This window comes from Stylophora pistillata, chromosome 1, assembly GCF_964205215.1.
Source record: "Stylophora pistillata chromosome 1, jaStyPist1.2, whole genome shotgun sequence".
Lineage (NCBI taxonomy): Eukaryota > Metazoa > Cnidaria > Anthozoa > Scleractinia > Pocilloporidae > Stylophora > Stylophora pistillata.
Window position 1 is genome coordinate 27214913 of NC_142519.1, and position 19882 is coordinate 27234794.

Consider the following 19882-nt stretch of genomic DNA (forward strand, 5'->3'; position numbering starts at 1 on the left):
TGTAGGACAGGTGTTTCAAATACAAGTACAAACTTTAACATGATATTTACTAACATTTATCAGTACATGCTAGTCAGGGGCATAAAATTGAAGTTATGAGTCTCTCCATGGTAAATGCAAAGGCTTCTTTAAACTGGACTCTCCAGTTCAGTAATTATCACTTATGGTGTAGCTAAGTGAAAAAAAGTGTATTTCTTGTTCTTCAATTTTGATACCTTTACATAAAAATGGTCTTTACAGTGAATATGACCATAGTTAGTACAGGGGACAGGTTAAGAAACCTGGCAAACCTCAAGGGATCGGCCAATTGTTTGGGTTTTGATGTTGAACCATACCATCACGTGACCCTGACCGTGCACACATTTCAAACCAAATGGCAGACGACCATAACGATTTTGTATTTGGAGGAGATTTAGAAGCAATCCTTGATGCTTTAGAGGCCGAAGAAGACATAGGGCATGTTTACATGGGAAGAGGGTGCCCCTAGGGGATAGGGTTACCCTACTTGGTAGGGTTGAAGATACCAAGCGTTTACATGGTGATTTGAAACCCTAGGGGCGAGGGCTGACACTATAGCCAGGTCACCCAGCAAGGAAAACAACCAAAATGACAGCGGGAGATAAAGTTTTGGGGGTTAATTCAATTCTTACGGCACTCGCTTCTTTAGTTCCTTCTTTTCAACTTTGTGCTTTGTTGTTGATATCTCTAATGGCTGAAAGACAGCGTTTACAACTGGCTAGCCAGCACATTTCAGCCCAATATAGCATTGCTATGAATCACCTCCATAACGTCAAGAGACAAGTTTGTCGTAAAGGCAGGATTTGGCGCATTCCCGGCCGTACTCAACAGTGGTGGCTCAATTTACAACATGGGATTTTGCCAGAAAGTGAGTGGAAAACGAATTTGAGGATGGATAGAATTGTTTTTATAAAACTAGTTGATGAGCTGTATCCTTATTTACGTCCTGGATGTAGCCCGCACGGCGATGATGTTCTTTCTGTTGAAAAGCAAATCGGAATGACACTATACTATTTGAAAGATCAGGGATCATTGTACATGACTGCTAATTCATTTGGTGTTTCGAAAAGTACAGCTTCTGTGGTCATTAGAAAGGTATGCGATGTGATTACTGCTACTATGGGGCCAAAATATATCAAACTTCCCAGCAATGTGAAAGAAATGGCTACACCTGTCAAGGGAATAGAAGACAAATATGGATTTCCACAGGCTTTTGGCTGTATTGATGGCACGCATATTGAAATTCAACAACCTACAGAAAACCCACATGATTACTATAGCTACAAACAGAAGTATACAATTAATACTCAGGCTGTTTGTGCTTGGAATGGGAGATTTCTTGATGTTGAAGTCAAATGGCCTGGAAGTGTACACGACGGGAGAGTATTTAGTAACAAACAGGCTCTTAAGAGAAGAAAAGCTTCCCATGATGTACAAGCAAATTCTCCCTAGTTATGACAAAGTGCCTGCAACATTGATTGGGACCCTGCCTATCCATTGCTGCCCTACTGTATGAAGGAGTATGCAAGCCCAAGAAGCAATGAAGAGGTAATTTTCAACAACATGCTCCGTGTAGCAAGGAACCCCATTGAGTGTGCCTTTGGGAGGCTAAAGGCCAGGTGGCGAATTTTAAACAAACGTCTTGACTCAGGCTTGGAATTTGTCCCTCCACTTATCTACACATGTTTTGTTCTTCGCAATTTTTGTGAAGTCAATAACCAACAGATAGACGAGGATATTGTGTCACAACAAATAGCTCTAGAGAGGTTACAAGCAAACAATACCCCTGATCGATTGTACTCATTCAATACTGCAGAAGGAACAGGCACTAGAAACGCTATCACATATTATTACAGAGAACATATCCCATATTGACTGTACAGTACGAATGGCACAACAACATCATTGGCTTTTCTGCAAGCAGGATTGCAATTTGTCAACTTGAAACATTGAAAAACTTGATATGTTTAGTTAATAAGCAGCAGTACGTAACCAATTGAAAGTGTAATTATTTGTGTAAATATGCAAATGTTTTAGCAACAATGACATTATGTTTGGAGGCACACAAATGTGTGTGAGCTAGCTTGATTTTCAGACAGCATTATTATCACACAGACAACAGAACAATGTCTATCTTGATAACTGGAGCTTTTAATGCTTATAAACAGACAATTTGTTGTGTTAAATAACAATAGCAATAATTAGTACCAACAATTCATGGGTAACTCATGAAACAAAAATCACTGGAACTGTATTGAACAATGACAATCTCAACATTAATGAACAGTAACTAACCATATAAATGTTTCAATAAACTAATGACTAAACCTGTAATATCTGTATTCTATATGCATTCAGTCAATGTATATCCCATGTAAGGACATCAAGAATAATCACATTAGCAAAAACAGCAATAGCAAGTCTCAAACTTGCAAAACATATCAGATAATAGCTTTATAATTGCAAATGAAAGTTCTTCTAAGAAAAGCCAAAATTTGTTTATGCAAAATAATTTGAAGGCTCCATGTCTCTTCAACTGAACTACCAAATTGAAAATATTTCACTTGTTAAAACAAAACATTGTGCTTAATTGCTTCATTTTTTTGCAACTGATGATACTGAGTTAGAACAGTTTTCGATGGCTCCTTTATCCAATAGTAATACAAAGTCAAAAGAGAGGCATTGAAATATTCTAATATACTGAGCTAGTGATTTGAGAATAGTTCTATATCAACTATTTCAGCTTCATGAAAACACCTGAACTATTTTATAAATCATTTTCAGAACAGAATGCATAATTGTAGCTCCTAATATGATAGCCTTTGTACTATTGATTGTTAGTACCATAGTGATTAGGATAACCCATATATTGTCCACAAGGGTAGTACGGCTGAGGAGGAGGAGAAAGAGGTGGAGTTGGGGGCTGGTTTTGGGCTAGGGCTGCTGCAAGCATTTCCATACCTGCAGCAATAGAGTCCTAAAGTGTGACGTCATGTTGCCATGACAGCATTTTTTTCTGGTCTAAACAGTTTAAACTCATACTTCAAACATGGCATCTTTATCGATATGCTCACTTGTTTCTTTCTTTTCTGGAGAGGGGAAATCGCTTGATCGCGGAGAAAACCACTTCAAATCCGACCATGTCCAAAGCTTTATTTATTCCAGGGGAGTCATCAAAGGTGAAGTCCAAGCAAGCATGAAAAATAAGGACTACAAAGTCACAGTAAGTTGCCAATTTGGGATCACCACGTGTGTTCAATTCAAAGAACTCCCAACCCCGATTTCACCTCCAATTTAATGTTTATATTGCGGAATATATATTGCAACTTACGTGTCTGTTTCGAATTATCTTTTCATCAGATTTATCTCGATGAAAACCTTGAAATAAAAAACACAGATTGCGAGTGTCCTCGCGGCGAGTTCAAGTGCAGTCACGCGGCAGCCATATTTATTTATGGCATCCATAACCTTAGCAGGACAGACCTGGAATGCCAATGGAAACAAAAGCGAAAGGCAGAAAGCATACAGTCTGCAAGCCAGATGTGTCCAGCGCCACTGAAGAAGAAGGATTACAGCCCTTTGGCGCGCGATCCTAGCCGAGAAGATCGGATGTGGCTGTACAGCGAACTAAAGCGCTATGGAAAATTTACAGGGACCTGCTGGATCTTGAGTCCCGAACCACAACCTGCTACCCCTCTCCTGATCAAGACGATTGAGGATATCATTTACTCAGAAGGTTTCCTTATGGCATCTACGAAGGAAAAACAATTAGAGTACTTGATTGAGAATGCCAAAGTAGAGGAGAGAACCATAAATGTTGTGAGCACCCTCACGGCTGGGTAATTGTGAAGAAGAGCTCCCCAAAAAACCTGTCGGCCGACTGTCGGCCGACTGTCGGCCGACAGTTGACCGACAGGCGGCCGACAGTCTACCGACAGGTTAAGAAAAAAGAAAAATTGTGTAAAGAAGGTCATCGCAGAACTCCGAGCGGAGGTACGACGCAGAGACCAACCCGCGCCACAAGAAGACCCACCCGCATCACAACAGCAACACCAGCAGACGGCAGACATACGGGTCAGCACCCACGGCCTGGCCAACATACACGAACGATATGACCAGGTTCTCCAGACAATGAAAGAAAACAAATGCAGCATGGCCTGTGCCTTCCGTCTTGCAGGCTGTCCTCGGAGCACACTACGAGACTTCGTGGCGATAGCAGAATTGAAAAAGGTCGCCTCGAGGGAACTGGACCTCGTCCTCCGCGACCAAGAAGTTCAATCCGTGCGAGATCTGGAGGTTGCCTGTCGCAAAAGACTTCGGCGCTACATCCCGGTCATGAGCAACATGAGGAGAGAGGGGCAGCTGTTGCCAATGAAGTTCGCGGCACGATTTTACGAGTGAAATATCTTGTATATTTCACCACGCACAAAACGGCTCCTTTAGGAGCCACCAAATCTTGAAAGTCAATTGTCAACGTATTAAACATGTTGGATGTTGTATCAAGCGAGGCACGATTCTACGAGTGAAATATCGGATCACTCAACGTTTCTGGTAAACCAGACCAAAAACTCTTGATCTAAAACGACCACGATACCTCGTTTTGCCACTCTGCGACAAACGCAAATTAAAAAATTAATAATTTAAACCCATATGCTTTTGTAACGGCAAACTTAGAATCCCTAACATTGTGTGATCGTTTCACGGACAAGCTACCGACAAGGTACCGACAGGTTACCGACACATTACCAACAGTCGGCCGACTGTCGGCCGACTGGCGGCCGACAGGTAGCCTATATTTCAGGCAAAACCTGTCGGCCGACAGACGACCAACTGTCGGCCGACAGTCGGCCGACAGACGACCAACTGTCGGCCGACAGTCGGCCGACAGTCGGCCGACAGTCGGCCGACAGTTGGTCGTCTGTCGGCCGACTGTCGGCCGACAGGTTTTTTGGGGAGCTCTTCTTCACAATTACCCACGGCTGGCCAGTGAAACAGCCCTGCATGGCACCAAGCTCGTAGAGGCCGCCTGACTGCCAGTAATTTTGGCTCTGTCCTCCAGGCAAAAAGAGTTACACCGTCTCTTATCAAGCGACTACTTGGGGAATACAACTTGAGTGGAGTTAAAGCAATTGCATGGGGACAGGACAATGAGACTGAGGCCCTGAAATCCTTCACCAACATCACAAACTTTACACCTGTACAGACCGACCTTTGGCTACACGAGTCGGGAGTTCTGGGTGCTTCCCCTGATGGACTTGTGGGAGATGACTCGGTGATTGAGTGTAAGTGCCCCTACACACATCGAAATGCGACAATCAAGGAAACTTGTGGGCACAAAGACTTTTACTTGGTGGAGAAAGAAGGGAATTATATGCTGTCTACCACACATGTTTACTGGCATCAGTGTCAAGGCCAGATGTTCCTGAGAAAGCGCAAATTCTGCTACTTTGTTGTATGGACCACAAAGGATAGTGTAGTTATCAAGATTGAACGAGATGAATCTTGGGAGCACAATATTACTATCTTGAGTGATTTTTACTTTCATCAACTATTCCCAAAGATTACCGAGGGAGAACTTTGAAAAGTGGTGCACAGATGCTGGACATAATCAGAGTGGGGGGGGGGGGGGGGAGTGGGAGCTAATGTAAATAGGCAATAGCTAATGTTAAAAGGTATTTTTTTAAATTTCATACATTAATTTCTTAATATAACATTACATATTCTACACTCAGATAGAGACAGAAGATAAAGAACCCACATTTTTCCATTTAGCATAGTAACTTAATAATAAATTACATTCTTCCTGAAAGCAAGCTTAAACAATTTTTTTTTGCAACCAATGGCTACTGGTAGCTGGTAACACTTATCCTGGTTACTCAACAGGGCCCAGGTGCATAAAACTTATGCCACACTTAAGTAGGCTTGCATAGCAATGCAAAGGGAAGGGGAGGGAGCCAAAACAAAATCCGTGCAGACACAGGTTATTTTTTCTGACTACCTCTCACCATCCCTTAAGCTAATTTAAGTGTGGCTTTAGTTTTATACACCTGGACTCAGGCTCCCAGCTTCACAGACACAAAAGTAAAACCTTTAAGCCAGCACGACTTTCACACTTGGAACTACTGGACGAAAGAATTCCATACTGGTCACATGCCCCTGACCTGGATTTAGTTGAAATGACAATTTAAAAATGTCACTGGATTTCATTATAATCTATTTTCACAGAACACATAGTAGTTTGTATTAATGAACATAAAGGAGATGAATATCAGAAAAATGTAAAACTGACCACATCATATTTTTGACCAAAGCTATGTCAATACCATTTGATCTGTTACAGTAGGGCTTCTAGTAATACAAAAATAATATTAAAAACTCATTGTACTATAATTTAGTTGAAAAAAAGTTCTATTCAGTCAAATTCAAAGTCTTCGCAGCTATCCTTGATCAATGGATACTGCAAATTAACAAGAGCTGAGCACAGTTGGCATAGCTTGTCAGCATGGCACCTCAAAAATGCTGGGATGAAGCCAAGGATGCGAAAACTCTTAAGTCTTGCATTTGCACGCTCTACGTGGATGCGACATCGAGCTATTGAGTTTGTCGCCCTTGCCTCACTCTCTGTAAACTTTCCATTGTTGAGAAATGGTGGTATGTTCACTGAAACACCTCTTGGAACTACATTGCTGATGAGAAAACCTTTGTCTGCCAGAACAAGATCACCAGCACTCAAATGTTTACAAAATCCAGACTCTTTAACCATGACCTTGTCACTGACTGAGCCAGGAAAAAGATCACTAACATGAGGGACATGAGCTTAGGTGCAGCAATTTCAATGTCTGTACAATCAATCACAATCCGGCAACTGCTGTACTCAGTGAAAGAGGATGGCAAACACATCTTGTTCTTTTCTCTAGATGGCATGGTTGTCATGATGTCTTTGAACAGGAGAGAATGCAGAACATGGACAAAAGTTAGTACTATGTTAGCAACAGTTGCAACACTGCATGAAAACAACTGGGCTAAATGTAGATTGGTATAATTTTGTTTCAGTTTCATCAGAGTGATAAATATCTGGTCCTCAAGTGTGATCGCCTTAACCTTCCATCCAGCATAATAGTTTATTTCACCCTTGAATCTTGAAACATATCCCACAACAATATCAAAAACATCCTTAGTGGGTAGACCTGTCTCCATCCGTATCACCTCAGGGCTCAAGCTCTTAGCAGAGTAGGGTGCACTATAGTAACTTGACATTTCCTTGTGTTTAGCAAGTTCTGTTGAAGTCATGTCAAGCTCTATTGACAGCAGAGCTTCTTTGGAACTTGTCTTTTCCTCTTGTGAGCATTCAGTGGAACATGGTTCAGAGTTCTCTTTAATCTCTTCAAGCACAGATGCTACAGTTGGTAATTTCGTGGGCTCGGCAGACACTTTCCGTTTTTTCTTGGGGGTAGGTGTACTGGGAGGTGTTGGTCCTGTACCTGGCAGCAAATCCAAACTATCAAACAGCTTGTGCCTGTTTCTGTCACTGATGGTTGGCATATTTTCTTTTCGCCTATCTTTAAAGTGACAACTGCAAAGTCGCGAATGTTTGCTGGGCTTTCTATCTCCTCTCCTATAACAGAAAAAGACAGAAGCAGTTACTATACTTGCGCTTAAAAAACCCAAAGTTTAGTTGGTCACATGCTTAACCTTGTAGTCTAAGACGTGAATGCGAAGCGAGTATTTCTCTGAGCTTGTTACTTAATACTAGTTAGTGTAAAAGCTTTGATACTCACAACTATCATATAGTTTTTTAGTAACTAAATAATCTTAGATCAAGACTTAAGACAAGGAAAGGCAAAGCCGTGAGAAAACAAATAAGACAAGAAAGAGAAACAGCTAATCGTGAATCAGTTTGAGATAAAAAAAAGCAGCTATTTCTAATCGATGGTACAGCATCGAAATATATATTTTTCGAAAAATACTCACCTTACAAATGATATCCACTTATCATAGAGTGTTTTATGTTTTTTCTGGTCTGGAAACGAAAAGAATCGGCAGCAGTGGCTTTCAGATGTGTGATTGCAATCTGGATGAAAACACTGGCCCATCGCAAACTTCGTCTCCGTGGCATTTTGACTCGAATTATTGCTCACCAGGTGCTTTTGTCTGCTTATTATACTCTTCAATAGTAAGGCCAAAGGTTATCTTGATTCTCTTTATCTTATTTCTATTATTGGAGGATAAAATGCGCTATTATAGCTCTTGAAGTGCTTGAGGTCAACGACAATGTGTCACCCTAGGGACGCCATATTGGTTTGTTTAGACCATAGAATTCCGGTGCTATGGAAACGTGACGTAAGCACTTTAGGACTCTATTCCATCACGAAGAGAACTGATGCAGTTTGTCATCTTTGCTATTGACTCCTCTAAAGTTTTGTTTGATTTTTCAAAGATCTCCAGCATGTTTTTTTTCATCTGCATGTCTTCCTTGGCATTGTTCATCAATATTTGATCCTTTGTACTTGTGATAATTTTTTCTCCATATGTTTTCTCTTGTTATCTACAAGTTTTGGTATACTGGAATGTGGAACTGACATTGGTGTTTCAGTGCAATAAGAATCACCAGTGGCACTGCTGTGTGGAGAATCTATAAACAAAACAGTTAATAAAAGCAAAAAAATAATTATTACCCTGTGTTAACTATATATTACAAGATCAAATACACAACTGCTCTGTAACTGACACTCCGTTACAGTTTGAAATACGTACCTTTTTTAATCTTGACGATTCACTTGTACATAACACACAGAAAAAATACAGAATTAACAATGCGAACTTAAACCCAACGAAACTAAAATACAACGAAAGGAATACGAGAAACTACAGGAAAATACAAACGAAAGCGTAACTACTTACAAGATCTGTACGGCACTCCGGAATAACAACGACTGAATGAAGATCACAACTACGATGTTATATAGCGGATAAAAGGCTAAAACAATAGACTAAACAAGGCTACACAATACTCAAATGCGATTACACGAAACAACGCTGACAAACTTAATTTACATTTTGACAGCATGAAAAAATACAAACTAATAAATACAGAACTGAACTATCGAGACGAGAACTATTTACACTAATTACAATTAACAAAGACGAACGACAGAACTGATAAGAAAAAAAAAACTAATAACTCTCGTGGCTACATAGCCCCCCTAATGAACCACTAAAGTCTACATTTCACTACTTAACGTAACTATTGTCCGACGCGAGAGTAAGTTTATCCTTTTACAGTATGGATTTTCAATTCCATTGCATTCTTCTTAACAACGGGTTCAGTTTCTCTTTTTAAGCTTTGTTTTCTCCCTCTAAGAAACACAGTTTAGTCACTGGTCTTGTAAGAATTGTGGTAGCTGTTTGCACCTTGGCTGATCGGACTTTCCCGTCTTTTCCCGTGAAAACTTCGGTTACTCGGCCTAACGGCCATCTTCCTCCATGAATGTTGTCATCTGCAATTAGTACCAGGTCTCCGTTCGCTAAGCAACGGCAAGGTTTGGTCCATTTTGCTCTCTCTTGGAGGGTTGGCAAATACTTCTTCAACCAGCGCTTCCAAAACAAATTGGCCATGTACTGGACTTGACGCCAGCGTCACTTGCTGTACATTTCTTCTTTGCTGAAGACTCCAGGAGGTAAATTTGGGTTGGCTCTTAAGAAGAGCAGATGGTTTGGCGTAAGAGGCTCCAGGTCCCTCGGGTCACTACTGACTGGAGTCAAAGGTCTGCCATTTAAGATCCCTTCAACTTCACTCATCAAGGTTCGGAGCATTTCTTCAGAGACGAGTTGTTGTCCTAGCAGTGCTCTCAGGATCTTGCGCACAGATCTGATCGTACGCTCCCAGGCCCCACCCATGTGTGAGGCTGTAGGGGGATTGAATTTCCATCTAATATTCTTCTGACGAAGAAACCTGTGGATTGATTCTTGATTTAAATCATTCAATGACTCGCGTAACTCTCTTTCCCCTGCTTGGAAGTTCGTCCCATTGTCACTGTAAACGGTAACTGGACATCGATCCTCGTAAATTAATGAATCTTCGTAACGCATTAACGAATGAATCAGTGTCAAGCGAGTTCACGACCTCTATATGAACGGCTCTGACGACCAGGCAAGTAAACAAACACCCGAAACGTTTCACGTTCGAGGAGCGACCTTGCCACACATAAAAGGGACCAAAGTAATCCTCGCCTACGTATGTGAACGGTGGATCTCCTGACATTAGTCTTTCCCTTGGTAGGTCGGCCATCAACTGCTCTCCACGAACTGCACCAAGTTTCTTACACTGGAAACAGCCACTAATCACTCGACGCACAGCTGAACGCCCCTTGATTATCCAATAGAATTGTCGTAAGCTGGACAGTACGTATTCTTGACCGAGGTGGCCAACCTTTTTGTGGTGCTGAGAAATGATCATATCCGTTACCTGATGACGATACGGCAGAATAATTGGATGTTTTGCGTCATAGTTGATTAAGGCATTTTCCAGTCTTCCTCCAACTGTTAGAATTCCAGTGTTGTCCAACAATGGATGAAGTTTGCGCATGTGAGCTGGTATCTTAAGATTCTTTAACTCGGAGGTAACTCCACGTGAAGGTTTCGATGAACTGATTGTCTGTATGGCTTGAATGACTTCCGGAAATGAAAGCCTTTGTACATGCTTGATAACTTCCCGTTCTGCGTTCTGTAATTCTTCCATGGACAGGAACTGGGATCCCTCTTTCAAACTGCTTTCAGGTGTGGAGTTAATGGATCTGCTACTGTGTCTTTCGATGAGCCACGTTCTGAACCTCAATAGCCAGGCCACAGCTCTTCGTAATCTGTCCCAAGATGAGTAATACTCTATCAACCTGGAGAGAACTTCGCTTCGATGACGAGTCAACGACTGGCTGTGAGAATGAGTTTCACGCTTGATTTCTGGATCATCATCTGAAGGTCCTGATCGGTGAATTGTAGGATCACACGGCCAGAACTCTTCTTTTTTCTTCAGAAACTCGGGACCACTTAGCCATTTACTGCTTGTACTCATTTCTTCCACCGTAAGACCTCTGGATACTTCGTCTGCCGGGTTGTCTTTGGAGCTAACATATCTCCACTGATGAGGCGCTGAATTTTCATGTATAACTGACAGCCGATTTGCAACAAACGTATGGAAACGCTTTGACTGATTTCTGATGTACTGCAACACGCAGGTGGAGTCCGACCAAAATGTCGATTGGCTAATCGGAATATCCAGCTCTTCTCTTACGGTCTGATCTAACTGAATGGCTAAGACTGCAGCTGATAGTTCCAACCTTGGCACAGTCATAGGTCTCAAGTGAGCAAGGCGAGACTTCCCCATGAGAAACGCACAATGCATTCTTTCCTCGACATCCTCCAATCTGAGATAGGAGACTGCTCCATATGCGATTTGCGACGCGTCGGCAAAGTTGTGTAACTCAGCCATCTTCAAGTCTCCAAAGCAGGTTGGCTTAACGCATCTGTCTACTGTTATCCGAGAGAGACCGACCAACTGAGCCTTCCACTTCTCCCACCTTTCACCATCATTAGTGCTGATTGGATCATCCCATCCAAGTTTCTGCTTACAGAGCTCTTGCAACAATTTCTTAGCCGGGAGGATGATTGGCGCAACGAAACCAAATGGATCATAAATGGAACTTGACAGGGAAAGTATACCACGACGGGTGTTCGGTCTGTCTTTAAGAGCAACCTTAAATAGGAACTTGTCGCTCTCCATGTCCCAGTGGAGCCCCAACGTGCGTTGCATTGGTAGCTTGTCTTTGTCTAGGTCAAGGTCTAGTACCGGTTGATCTCTCTCAGATTTAGGGACTGTACTCAGAACTTCCAAACTGTTGCACGACCACTTTGTGAGTCGAAATCCGCCTTTGGAGAGCATTTCTCGCAGCTGATACACAACTTCGATAGCATTTTCAGCTGACTTTACCGATTTTAGGCAGTCATCAACATAGAAATTCCTTCTGACAGTCTTAACTATCTCTTCTGAGAATTCACCTTTGTTGTCTTCTGCTGTCTTTCTTAGCGCGAAGCTAGAACAACTTGGAGACGAGGTCGCGCCAAACAAATGGACCTCCATACGATGATCAACTGGTTCTTGGGTCAGATCTCCATCTGGCCACCAGAGGAATCTGAATGCATCTTGGTCACCTGGCACTACTCTGACCTGATGGAACATACACTCAATATCAGCAGACAACGCGACTTGTTCTTCCCAAAATCTCATTAGGACACCAACGATAGAATTTGTCAAATCTGGTCCAGTAAGGAGCTGATCGTTTAGAGACGTTCCTTTATGTTTGGCAGCGCAATCAAAAACCACTCGAGTCTTTCCAGGTTTGTTCAGCACTGGGTGGTGGGGTAGATACCAAATCGGCTTGTTCTTTACATGAATCTCATTAAGTGGCACTCGTGAAGCGTGACCTTTGGTAAGATACTGTTCCATGGTGGTCTTGTAATTTTTCAGAAGCTCACCATCTTGCATGAACCTGCCTTTAAGCGCCAGTAGCCTCTTTTCTGCCATGCAGCGATTATAAGGCAAGACTGGTGGGTAGTTTCTCCAAGGAAGCGCAATTTGGTAATGACCATGCTCAAGTTTCACAGATTGTTCCATAACTTCAAGGGCTCTCTTGTCTTCCACTGACATGCCAAGCTTGGATTGGGGAACAACTCCATAATTCTCCCCTTCCCAGAACCTTTCTAGCTGGTGCATAAGACAATCATTCTTTTCTCCCACGGGCTCCGCTGATCCAACAAAATTAACGTTAAGATGGCATTCTCCGCCAACGTTCTTATGCATAGGGCCCATGAGTGTCCAGCCAAGTGGCATGCGTATGGCATATGGCTCTCCCTTGTTACCACGTCTCTCCTCCAACACCCAAAAGGCATCAGGGACGTTGGTGCCTATAATCAATCGAACTTCCTTCTCACTAGTACTTGGCAGCTTGATGTCTCTAAGGTGAGGCCACTGCTTTAGATCTTGTTCTGATGGAATACTGCGGCCTGAAGCATTCAATCTATCAACTGTCCACAGTCTAACAACGTCAACTCTGTCACTTCCATCAAGTGGCTCAGCAACTAGGCTTAATTCGTGACCAACTCTTGGGCTATCCTCTTTCTCTTGAGTTGTCAAATAAAACGTTTTCTGGCGTCCATGCACTCCAAGATCCATGGCTAACTTCTTGTCACACAAGGAGATGTCTGATCCACCGTCTAGAAGGGCATAGGTTTCTATGGTCTTGTTGGCGTCATCATGACTTCGAACCTTTACAGGAACTACTCTCAGGCACACCTTTCCTTTTCCAGCTGAGGTACTATTAGTCTGTCCACTTTGAAACGGGGCACCGCCTTCAGCTTGAGTTCCTTTATCAGCCACTCTGTCGCTACCTTCCACTGCTGGTGGTGGAGATTATTTAATCACTTTCACCAGAGTGTGGTGCGGGTCGCACAACAGAGCGAGGCTCCAAATTAAGTGCGCCCAATATCCCACCCATCCCACCCCAGGGGAGGACATCCATCACACAGTAATCTCGTGTGTGGGAAATTAACGTCTCCTACCCCAACCCTGCAGGAGACGGGACCTCCATTTATTCGTCCCTATCCGAGAAGACTAGAATATCTAACCATTTCTTGATGTTATAGAAAGGCAGCAAATTCTTCTCAATTATTTTAAGACCCTGAGTGCTGGTCCGGCCGGGGCTCGAACCCTCGACCTCCCGCACAACAGTCCAGCGCTTTATCCATTGAGCTAACCGAGATGGTGGATGAAGTAAGGTGTGATGTCTCCTCTTACATCCTGGGACTTCACAAGCACCCTTTGCTAAACATCCAACTCCTATGTGGCCATATTTAAAGCAATTGAAACAGAGTTGAGCTTTCTTCATTATCTCCAGGCGCTCTTCGAAGCTCTTGTCCTTGAAACACCTGCACCTCGCTAACGAATGATCACCACTGCACGATGGGCACTTCATGAAAGAAGCTGGCTTGCAAAAAGGGGGTAGACTCTGTCTGCCACCGGATTTGGTCTCTTGAGTGTTAAATGTGCTGATGCATTCTCCAGTTAATGTAGCACTCCTCGACTTAGGTTTTCGCCTTTCATTTTCCGATCTGTTGCGCGCGATGTCCACCACACAACCGAACACGGGGTTATTTGCTACTCTGGCTTTGACTTTAACAAATTCAGCCATGTGACTGATGTTCGTTCTTTGGCCAGTTTGCTGGATTTGGTCTGCAACTTCAACAAACTTGGTGCGGAGATGATATGGTAATCTCTGAACAATTCTTCTCAGGTTGTCTGCACTGTTTATTTCATCTAGATATCCAATGGATTCTAACGTATGTTCACAGTCCTTCAATTTGTCTGCAAAGGCAAGCAATCCCGCGCGATCCCCTGGTTTAAGAGGGGGTCCTTCTGTTAACCTGGTTACGTCCTTTGAGGCAATTGTGAAGGGGTGACCAAAACGTTCTTGAAGCAGTTCTCTTGCTCTTTGATATCCAAGGGATGGATCCATTACTAAGCAACATTTGATGGTATCGTTTGCTGCTCCAGAAGTGTACTGAAGAAGGTACATGAGTTTCTCGCTTTCACTGGCTGCATTGTTCACGATACTGGTTTCAAATGATTTGATAAAGTTCCAGTATTCGAGAGGATCACCATCAAACACTGTCAATTTCTTTTTAGGCAACGCAAATCCTTGCTTCATAGTTAAAGCCACACTATCCATAACTCCTCCACGCCAAACAGAACCTGTCGCCTCTGGATGTGCAAAGGCGGCAGTAGGTCCGGCTGACCAACTCTTATACTCCTGCGCATTAGATTTCAGCTGCAACGGAAGGTCTTGAGAGCCAACGTTGCGTTCAACACGAGAATTAGAATATTCCTGATCAGGCGCATGTGCAGCTCCTACATTAACTCCTTCACTAAACGGCTTCAGATCTTCAAAAACATTCGGTAACTTGGCTAAATCAACTAGCTCGTCATCCTGAAGTAACTTTATTTGAAGTTCAGTTTTCCTAATTTCAAACTGCACATCCAAAAGCTCTAACTCTAGCTTCGTTTCTTCTTCCTGACGTAGTTATTCTTGCCTTTTCTTCAGCTGGTACAACTTCAGTTGCGCTATTGCCTGATTCGGTTTAAGCTGTCTGATAGATAGTCTAGATGAATGCGAACTTTGCGAAGAATTAGCGGTACTTACACAGTCTTCAACTGGCATCTCATTTTCCTCACGTGCTCCGGCCTTTAATCCCACGTCCTGGATCCATCGCTCTATTCCTGAAACGAAATCCATTTTTCGACAGAAATGTTGCTTGAAATAACGCGCTTCGCTTCCCCACACTTCCATATCTCCATCCAAAGTTGAGATGTACTCGTAGTGCACCTGTTCGAAGCGAGAAAAAGCTTTATCAATCTCCAGTAACTTCTGTTTAACTTCATCGACATTTTTCGGATCACTCAGCAGAACTTCTGTAGCACGGTACAACATCGTTACTCTGGATAAACACCCTGACCTCGAATTCTTCTTTCGCACGCTTTTGAGGGCTTCTTCTGAGTGAGCTCGGCGTCTTCTCCAACCTTCAATTCCGGACAACCTGTCATCCACTTCAGATCTTTGAATGCATGTAACTGACACTCCGTTACAGTTTGAAATACGTACCTTTTTTAATCTTGACGATTCACTTGTACATAACACACAGAAAAAATACAGAATTAACAATGCGAACTTAAACCCAACGAAACTAAAATACAACGAAAGGAATACGAGAAACTACAGGAAAATACAAACGAAAGCGTAACTACTTACAAGATCTGTACGGCACTCCGGAATAACAACGACTGAATGAAGATCACAACTACGATGTTATATAGCGGATAAAAGGCTAAAACAATAGACTAAACAAGGCTACACAATACTCAAAGGCGATTACACGAAACAACGCTGACAAACTTAATTTACATTTTGACAGCACGAAAAAATACAAACTAATAAATACAGAACTGAACTATCGAGACGAGAACTATTTACACTAATTACAATTAACAAAGACGAACGACAGAACTGATAAGAAAAAAAAAAAATAATAACTCTTGTGGCTACATGCTCCTCTGAAGGTTCTGTATGAATTGCCCTTTTCAATTAACTACAAAAACTTCTCTTTCTTAGAAATTGAAATTATAATAAGTGTGACAAAACTAAAAAAAAATAATTTTACTATAAATGCAACAACATGTCTGTAACATTGTGAGGTTTTGTTGTCCCCATTCACAAGAAAATAAATCAATGTAGACAGATATAGACCTACTGGAGAAGAAATTTTGTCTTTTCTACTAGAAATCTACATGCTATTGTTATGTTATTTGATAAACTTCATATCATATTTGACAATCAGAGGCTGAATTTGTAATGATAAATCCCCTCATTGGTTAAAATGCAGTTTTTCACACAGAGTGTTAAAATAGCCTGAAACTTACGTATTTCAAAAGAAAAACTTATAGTAAATAACATGTCAATAGTTATTGTATTCATCATAATACCTGCAGAGGACAAACTGTCGTCATAGCTCCTGGGTGAATCAGTTTCGTTGTCATTTTCATGAAGCCCCAAAATTGAATCTCCATCGATTCCAAATAACAAAGAAGTAGTTGCTGGCGAACCTCCCCAGATTTCTGCTAAAAGATCATAGTTCTCTTGGACAACACGGCTACTTCCACTTCTTCTTCTTACCCTACTGTACCCAGATTTGATTAACAACTTTTCGGCGTTTGTTTTCTTTGCAAAGGTCAGGTAAGTATCTTTATCCATGTCTTTTAATTCTACCTCCAATTCCGTTACGTTTTCTGGGCCAAAGTCATCAACATAATGTCGCGCCATAGAATTTCTTATCTGTGTATACATTGAGGAAAGATCCGCTTCAAAGTCAAGTCCTTTGAAGTCGCAGCTAGACTTGTACTCTTTCATATAAGCCAGGAAATCTTCTATCATTCTGGGTGACCATGTAAACTTCTTATTAACCTTTTGCTTTTTGGGGGCGTTTGCCTTGTGCGTTGACGCTTTGCGTTTGGTTTTGGATAGTTGCTGGACATTTTCAACGTTCTCCGCAGAATTCTCGGTTCCCAAAAGACTATCAACATCTCCATTATCTTCCGAGTCAGGAACGAGTTTTGTAAGCTGGTAACGGCGAAAATATTCACCTGGTTTGTAGCTAACACTAGCTGTGGATGCTGTTCCACTGTCCGCCATTTTGTTTTGCTGAGATGCCTGCGCTGTGTGTCAGTGGTACGACTGGACATAGCTCTACCCCTAGGGATAGCCCTAGGTTTTGCGTTTACATGGGCTAATGGTGGCAAAACTCGTCCCTCCACAGTAGGGTCACGCTACCTTTCAGGTAGGGTAACCCTACCCCTAGGGTCATCCTACCCCTAGGGTCATCGTACCTCACATGTAAACACGCAGTATAATTACAATAGAGAAGGGTCACCCTACTAGCTAGGGTAACCCTACTATGTAGGGGCACCCTTACTCATGTAAACAGGCCCATAGAACAGGAATTTATGGAAGCTGTAGATGATGTGAGTATAGAACATGTATTCTATCGTTCCTATGAACTTGTTTGAGTCAATTCAAGACGCTTAAACTTTGGGTCTTGCTGCTTTCGAGTGTGATCGAATATCTTTAGTATATCATGTAGCAGATGAGGTATTTACTCTCCCTTCTAGATTCACTGCCTTTTTTAATAGTAAATTTCATGATTTAATTGTTAGATAATGGCAAGTTTGATAGAATGACCACAATATCTCAGAACTTGGGTGAACGTACTAACTTGACTCTAACCATGATTTTGTTCAGGTAAAAAAGATCGAAGTTGTTTGCGAACTTTGTGCAAAAAAGTGCAAAAGCAAGCGTGGTCTAAAAAGACAAAACAATGAAACACAAGGAATTAATCGAGGAACCAGTTGTCCAAAACTCAGTGGAAACTTCCGTTGGAGAAACAATCAGAGCTGCAGACAAATCGCTAACAACAGATGACCTGGTAGTTATGGTTGAACAAGTGAAGTTAAAACTCTCTAAGACCATGGTCTATCAAGAAAATATTAGAGAAGAGTTAAAGGCATATACTTTCGTAAGGCCTAGAGAAGATTCGAAAGAACTTGGAGTTTTAAAAGAAGCCTACGATGGATTGTATCAGGGTTGTCATTTCTTCTGCCAAGTTTTCTGTGGTTGCCAAAGTACTCTTCTATTGGATCTTGGCAAAGCCTTTGAGTAAGAACAAACTCAATTCCCTCTCCCAGTAGGAACTTTGTCGCTTCAATTACAGAGTAAACTGTAATTTTTAAACCCTCATAGGTTTGCCCCGAAACGAACATGCCAAGAATCTCTCCATTTACGATGGCCCTTGTCTTTCGGTGCAGGCAGTTTCCAGATACCAACACCTTTCGTCCTTCTTGAGGTTCCACAACCTGCAAAGACCGAACAGTCATCACCCGGCATGATGATTTATAAATAGTCAAACTACATATCTGTTGGAAATTCTTAAGTAAACTACATTTGAAGGATGAAATACTTTAAAATTTCTCCTCGATATAATCACGCTTCCCGAAAGACAACCGCCACCTTGAAAACATGTGCACGGTCATAACCACATGATCACAGTAAAACCATAACAATAAGTTACCCCTTTGAAGTTTGCCGGGTTTCCTAAACTGTTCCCCTCTACTAACTACGATATGACGGAGCATACATGCAGATCATCCAGTATGCAACAATACATTTTGGGTAATTATGAAGGAGCTACCCAAAAAACCTGTCAACCAACTGTTGGTCAACTGTCGGCTGACAGATTACAGACAGGTTACCAACAGGCTGCCGACAGCTAACCAACAGGCTACTGACAAGCTACTGCAGGTGAATAAAGGCTGATAGTTGTTTTATGTTAAATCATGCAATGCCTACTCCAACGACCACCACATATCATATAATTAATCACTCGTTGTTTATTGATACTTGCTCGTAGCCACTGAAGCAATTACGTTAAGAATGACTCAATAAATCCGCAGTTAAACTCAACGTTTTACTTTATTTTGACTGAGGACATAACCTCCCTGGCGAGTACTCGATCTACGCAAGGCAAAAACTCCAGTGAAGTAAAAGTACTTGACATTTGATCCCTGTCACTCATTTTAAAAAATACCATAAATGTAACGCAACGTCACGTTCTCCTGAACATTCCCCCTCCCCGCACTGAGGGGACCGTAGTGTGCAAAAACACGATTAAACATAACAGTCTTTTTTGTCCTTAACTGAAGTTTGCTTAAAAGTCTAGCAAGTCACAAGAGTGGTGATGGCCCCATTATCTGTGTGGCCAGCTTGTTCCTTCTCCTCTTGCACTCACTGCATTCATTCTCCCATGCCCTTATCTCTTCACGCGCTGCAACAGTCCAGAATCTTCCACTAATCTGTGATAGCACAAAGTTCGTCCCAGCATTGTGGTTAGACAACTCATGGTGATGCTTTACTATCAGTCTTGTCACCCACTGACCTCTTGGCAGTATAATGGGAAACCCTACATTGTACGGAAGATATTCAGCAAATTGAAGTCGACTACTACATCGCAGAACACCTTGATCGTCCAGCCAGGGACATAGCTTACTGCGATATATTCTTCATGAAATGTCTCCAACTGTGCTTGACTACTACAACTGTACTTGACTACTACATTAGTCAAGCACATACGTATGTGCTTGACTAATAATTTCCTCCTCTGCATCTTCAATCTCTTCTAGGAACAGTTCCTGTCCTTTTATCCTCTCTCTTGG

At 42.1% G+C, this 19882-nt stretch overlaps 3 protein-coding genes across 3 annotated transcripts; 1 reads left to right on the forward strand and 2 right to left on the reverse strand.

The window, feature by feature from the left end:
* The first annotated feature begins 2543 nt into the window (after positions 1 to 2543).
* Positions 2544 to 3861, forward strand: LOC111320622 (uncharacterized). The gene is made up of 2 exons (XM_088741765.1): positions 2544 to 3241; positions 3379 to 3861. The coding sequence occupies exons 1-2, from the start codon at positions 3068 to 3070 to the stop codon at positions 3859 to 3861; spliced, it is 657 nt and encodes a 218-aa protein (XP_088597891.1). The 5' UTR covers positions 2544 to 3067.
* A 1903-nt stretch (positions 3862 to 5764) lies between these two features.
* LOC148741903 (uncharacterized) lies at positions 5765 to 17052 on the reverse strand. The gene is made up of 3 exons (XM_088747014.1): positions 16604 to 17052; positions 7990 to 8650; positions 5765 to 7633 (listed from the first exon to the last, which is right to left on the reverse strand). The coding sequence occupies exons 2-3, from the start codon at positions 8109 to 8111 to the stop codon at positions 6748 to 6750; spliced, it is 1008 nt and encodes a 335-aa protein (XP_088603140.1). The 5' UTR covers positions 8112 to 8650; positions 16604 to 17052; the 3' UTR covers positions 5765 to 6747.
* Positions 9655 to 13475, reverse strand: LOC148741904 (uncharacterized). The gene is made up of 2 exons (XM_088741824.1): positions 10183 to 13475; positions 9655 to 10094 (listed from the first exon to the last, which is right to left on the reverse strand). Exons 1-2 carry the CDS (start codon positions 13241 to 13243, stop codon positions 9655 to 9657), a joined length of 3501 nt encoding a protein of 1166 aa, XP_088597950.1. The 5' UTR covers positions 13244 to 13475.
* Positions 17053 to 19882: the final 2830 nt, after the last annotated feature.

Excerpts from the sequence above, each read along its gene's own strand:
- LOC111320622 (XM_088741765.1), top strand. The coding sequence starts at position 3,068 with ATGGCATCTTTATCGATATGCTCACTTGTTTCTTTCTTTTCTGGAGAG. Across the intron at positions 3,242-3,378 it reads ATAAGGACTACAAAGTCACA|ATTTATCTCGATGAAAACCT; the intron begins GTAAGTTGCCAA and ends TCTTTTCATCAG.
- LOC148741903 (XM_088747014.1), bottom strand. The coding sequence starts at position 8,111 with ATGGGCCAGTGTTTTCATCCAGATTGCAATCACACATCTGAAAGCCAC. Across the intron at positions 7,634-7,989 it reads AAGTGGATATCATTTGTAAG|GAGAGGAGATAGAAAGCCCA; the intron begins GTGAGTATTTTT and ends TTTCTGTTATAG.
- LOC148741904 (XM_088741824.1), bottom strand. The coding sequence starts at position 13,243 with ATGGATCTTGGAGTGCATGGACGCCAGAAAACGTTTTATTTGACAACT. Across the intron at positions 10,095-10,182 it reads GAACGTGAAACGTTTCGGGT|ATTCATTAATTTACGAGGAT; the intron begins GTTTGTTTACTT and ends TGCGTTACGAAG.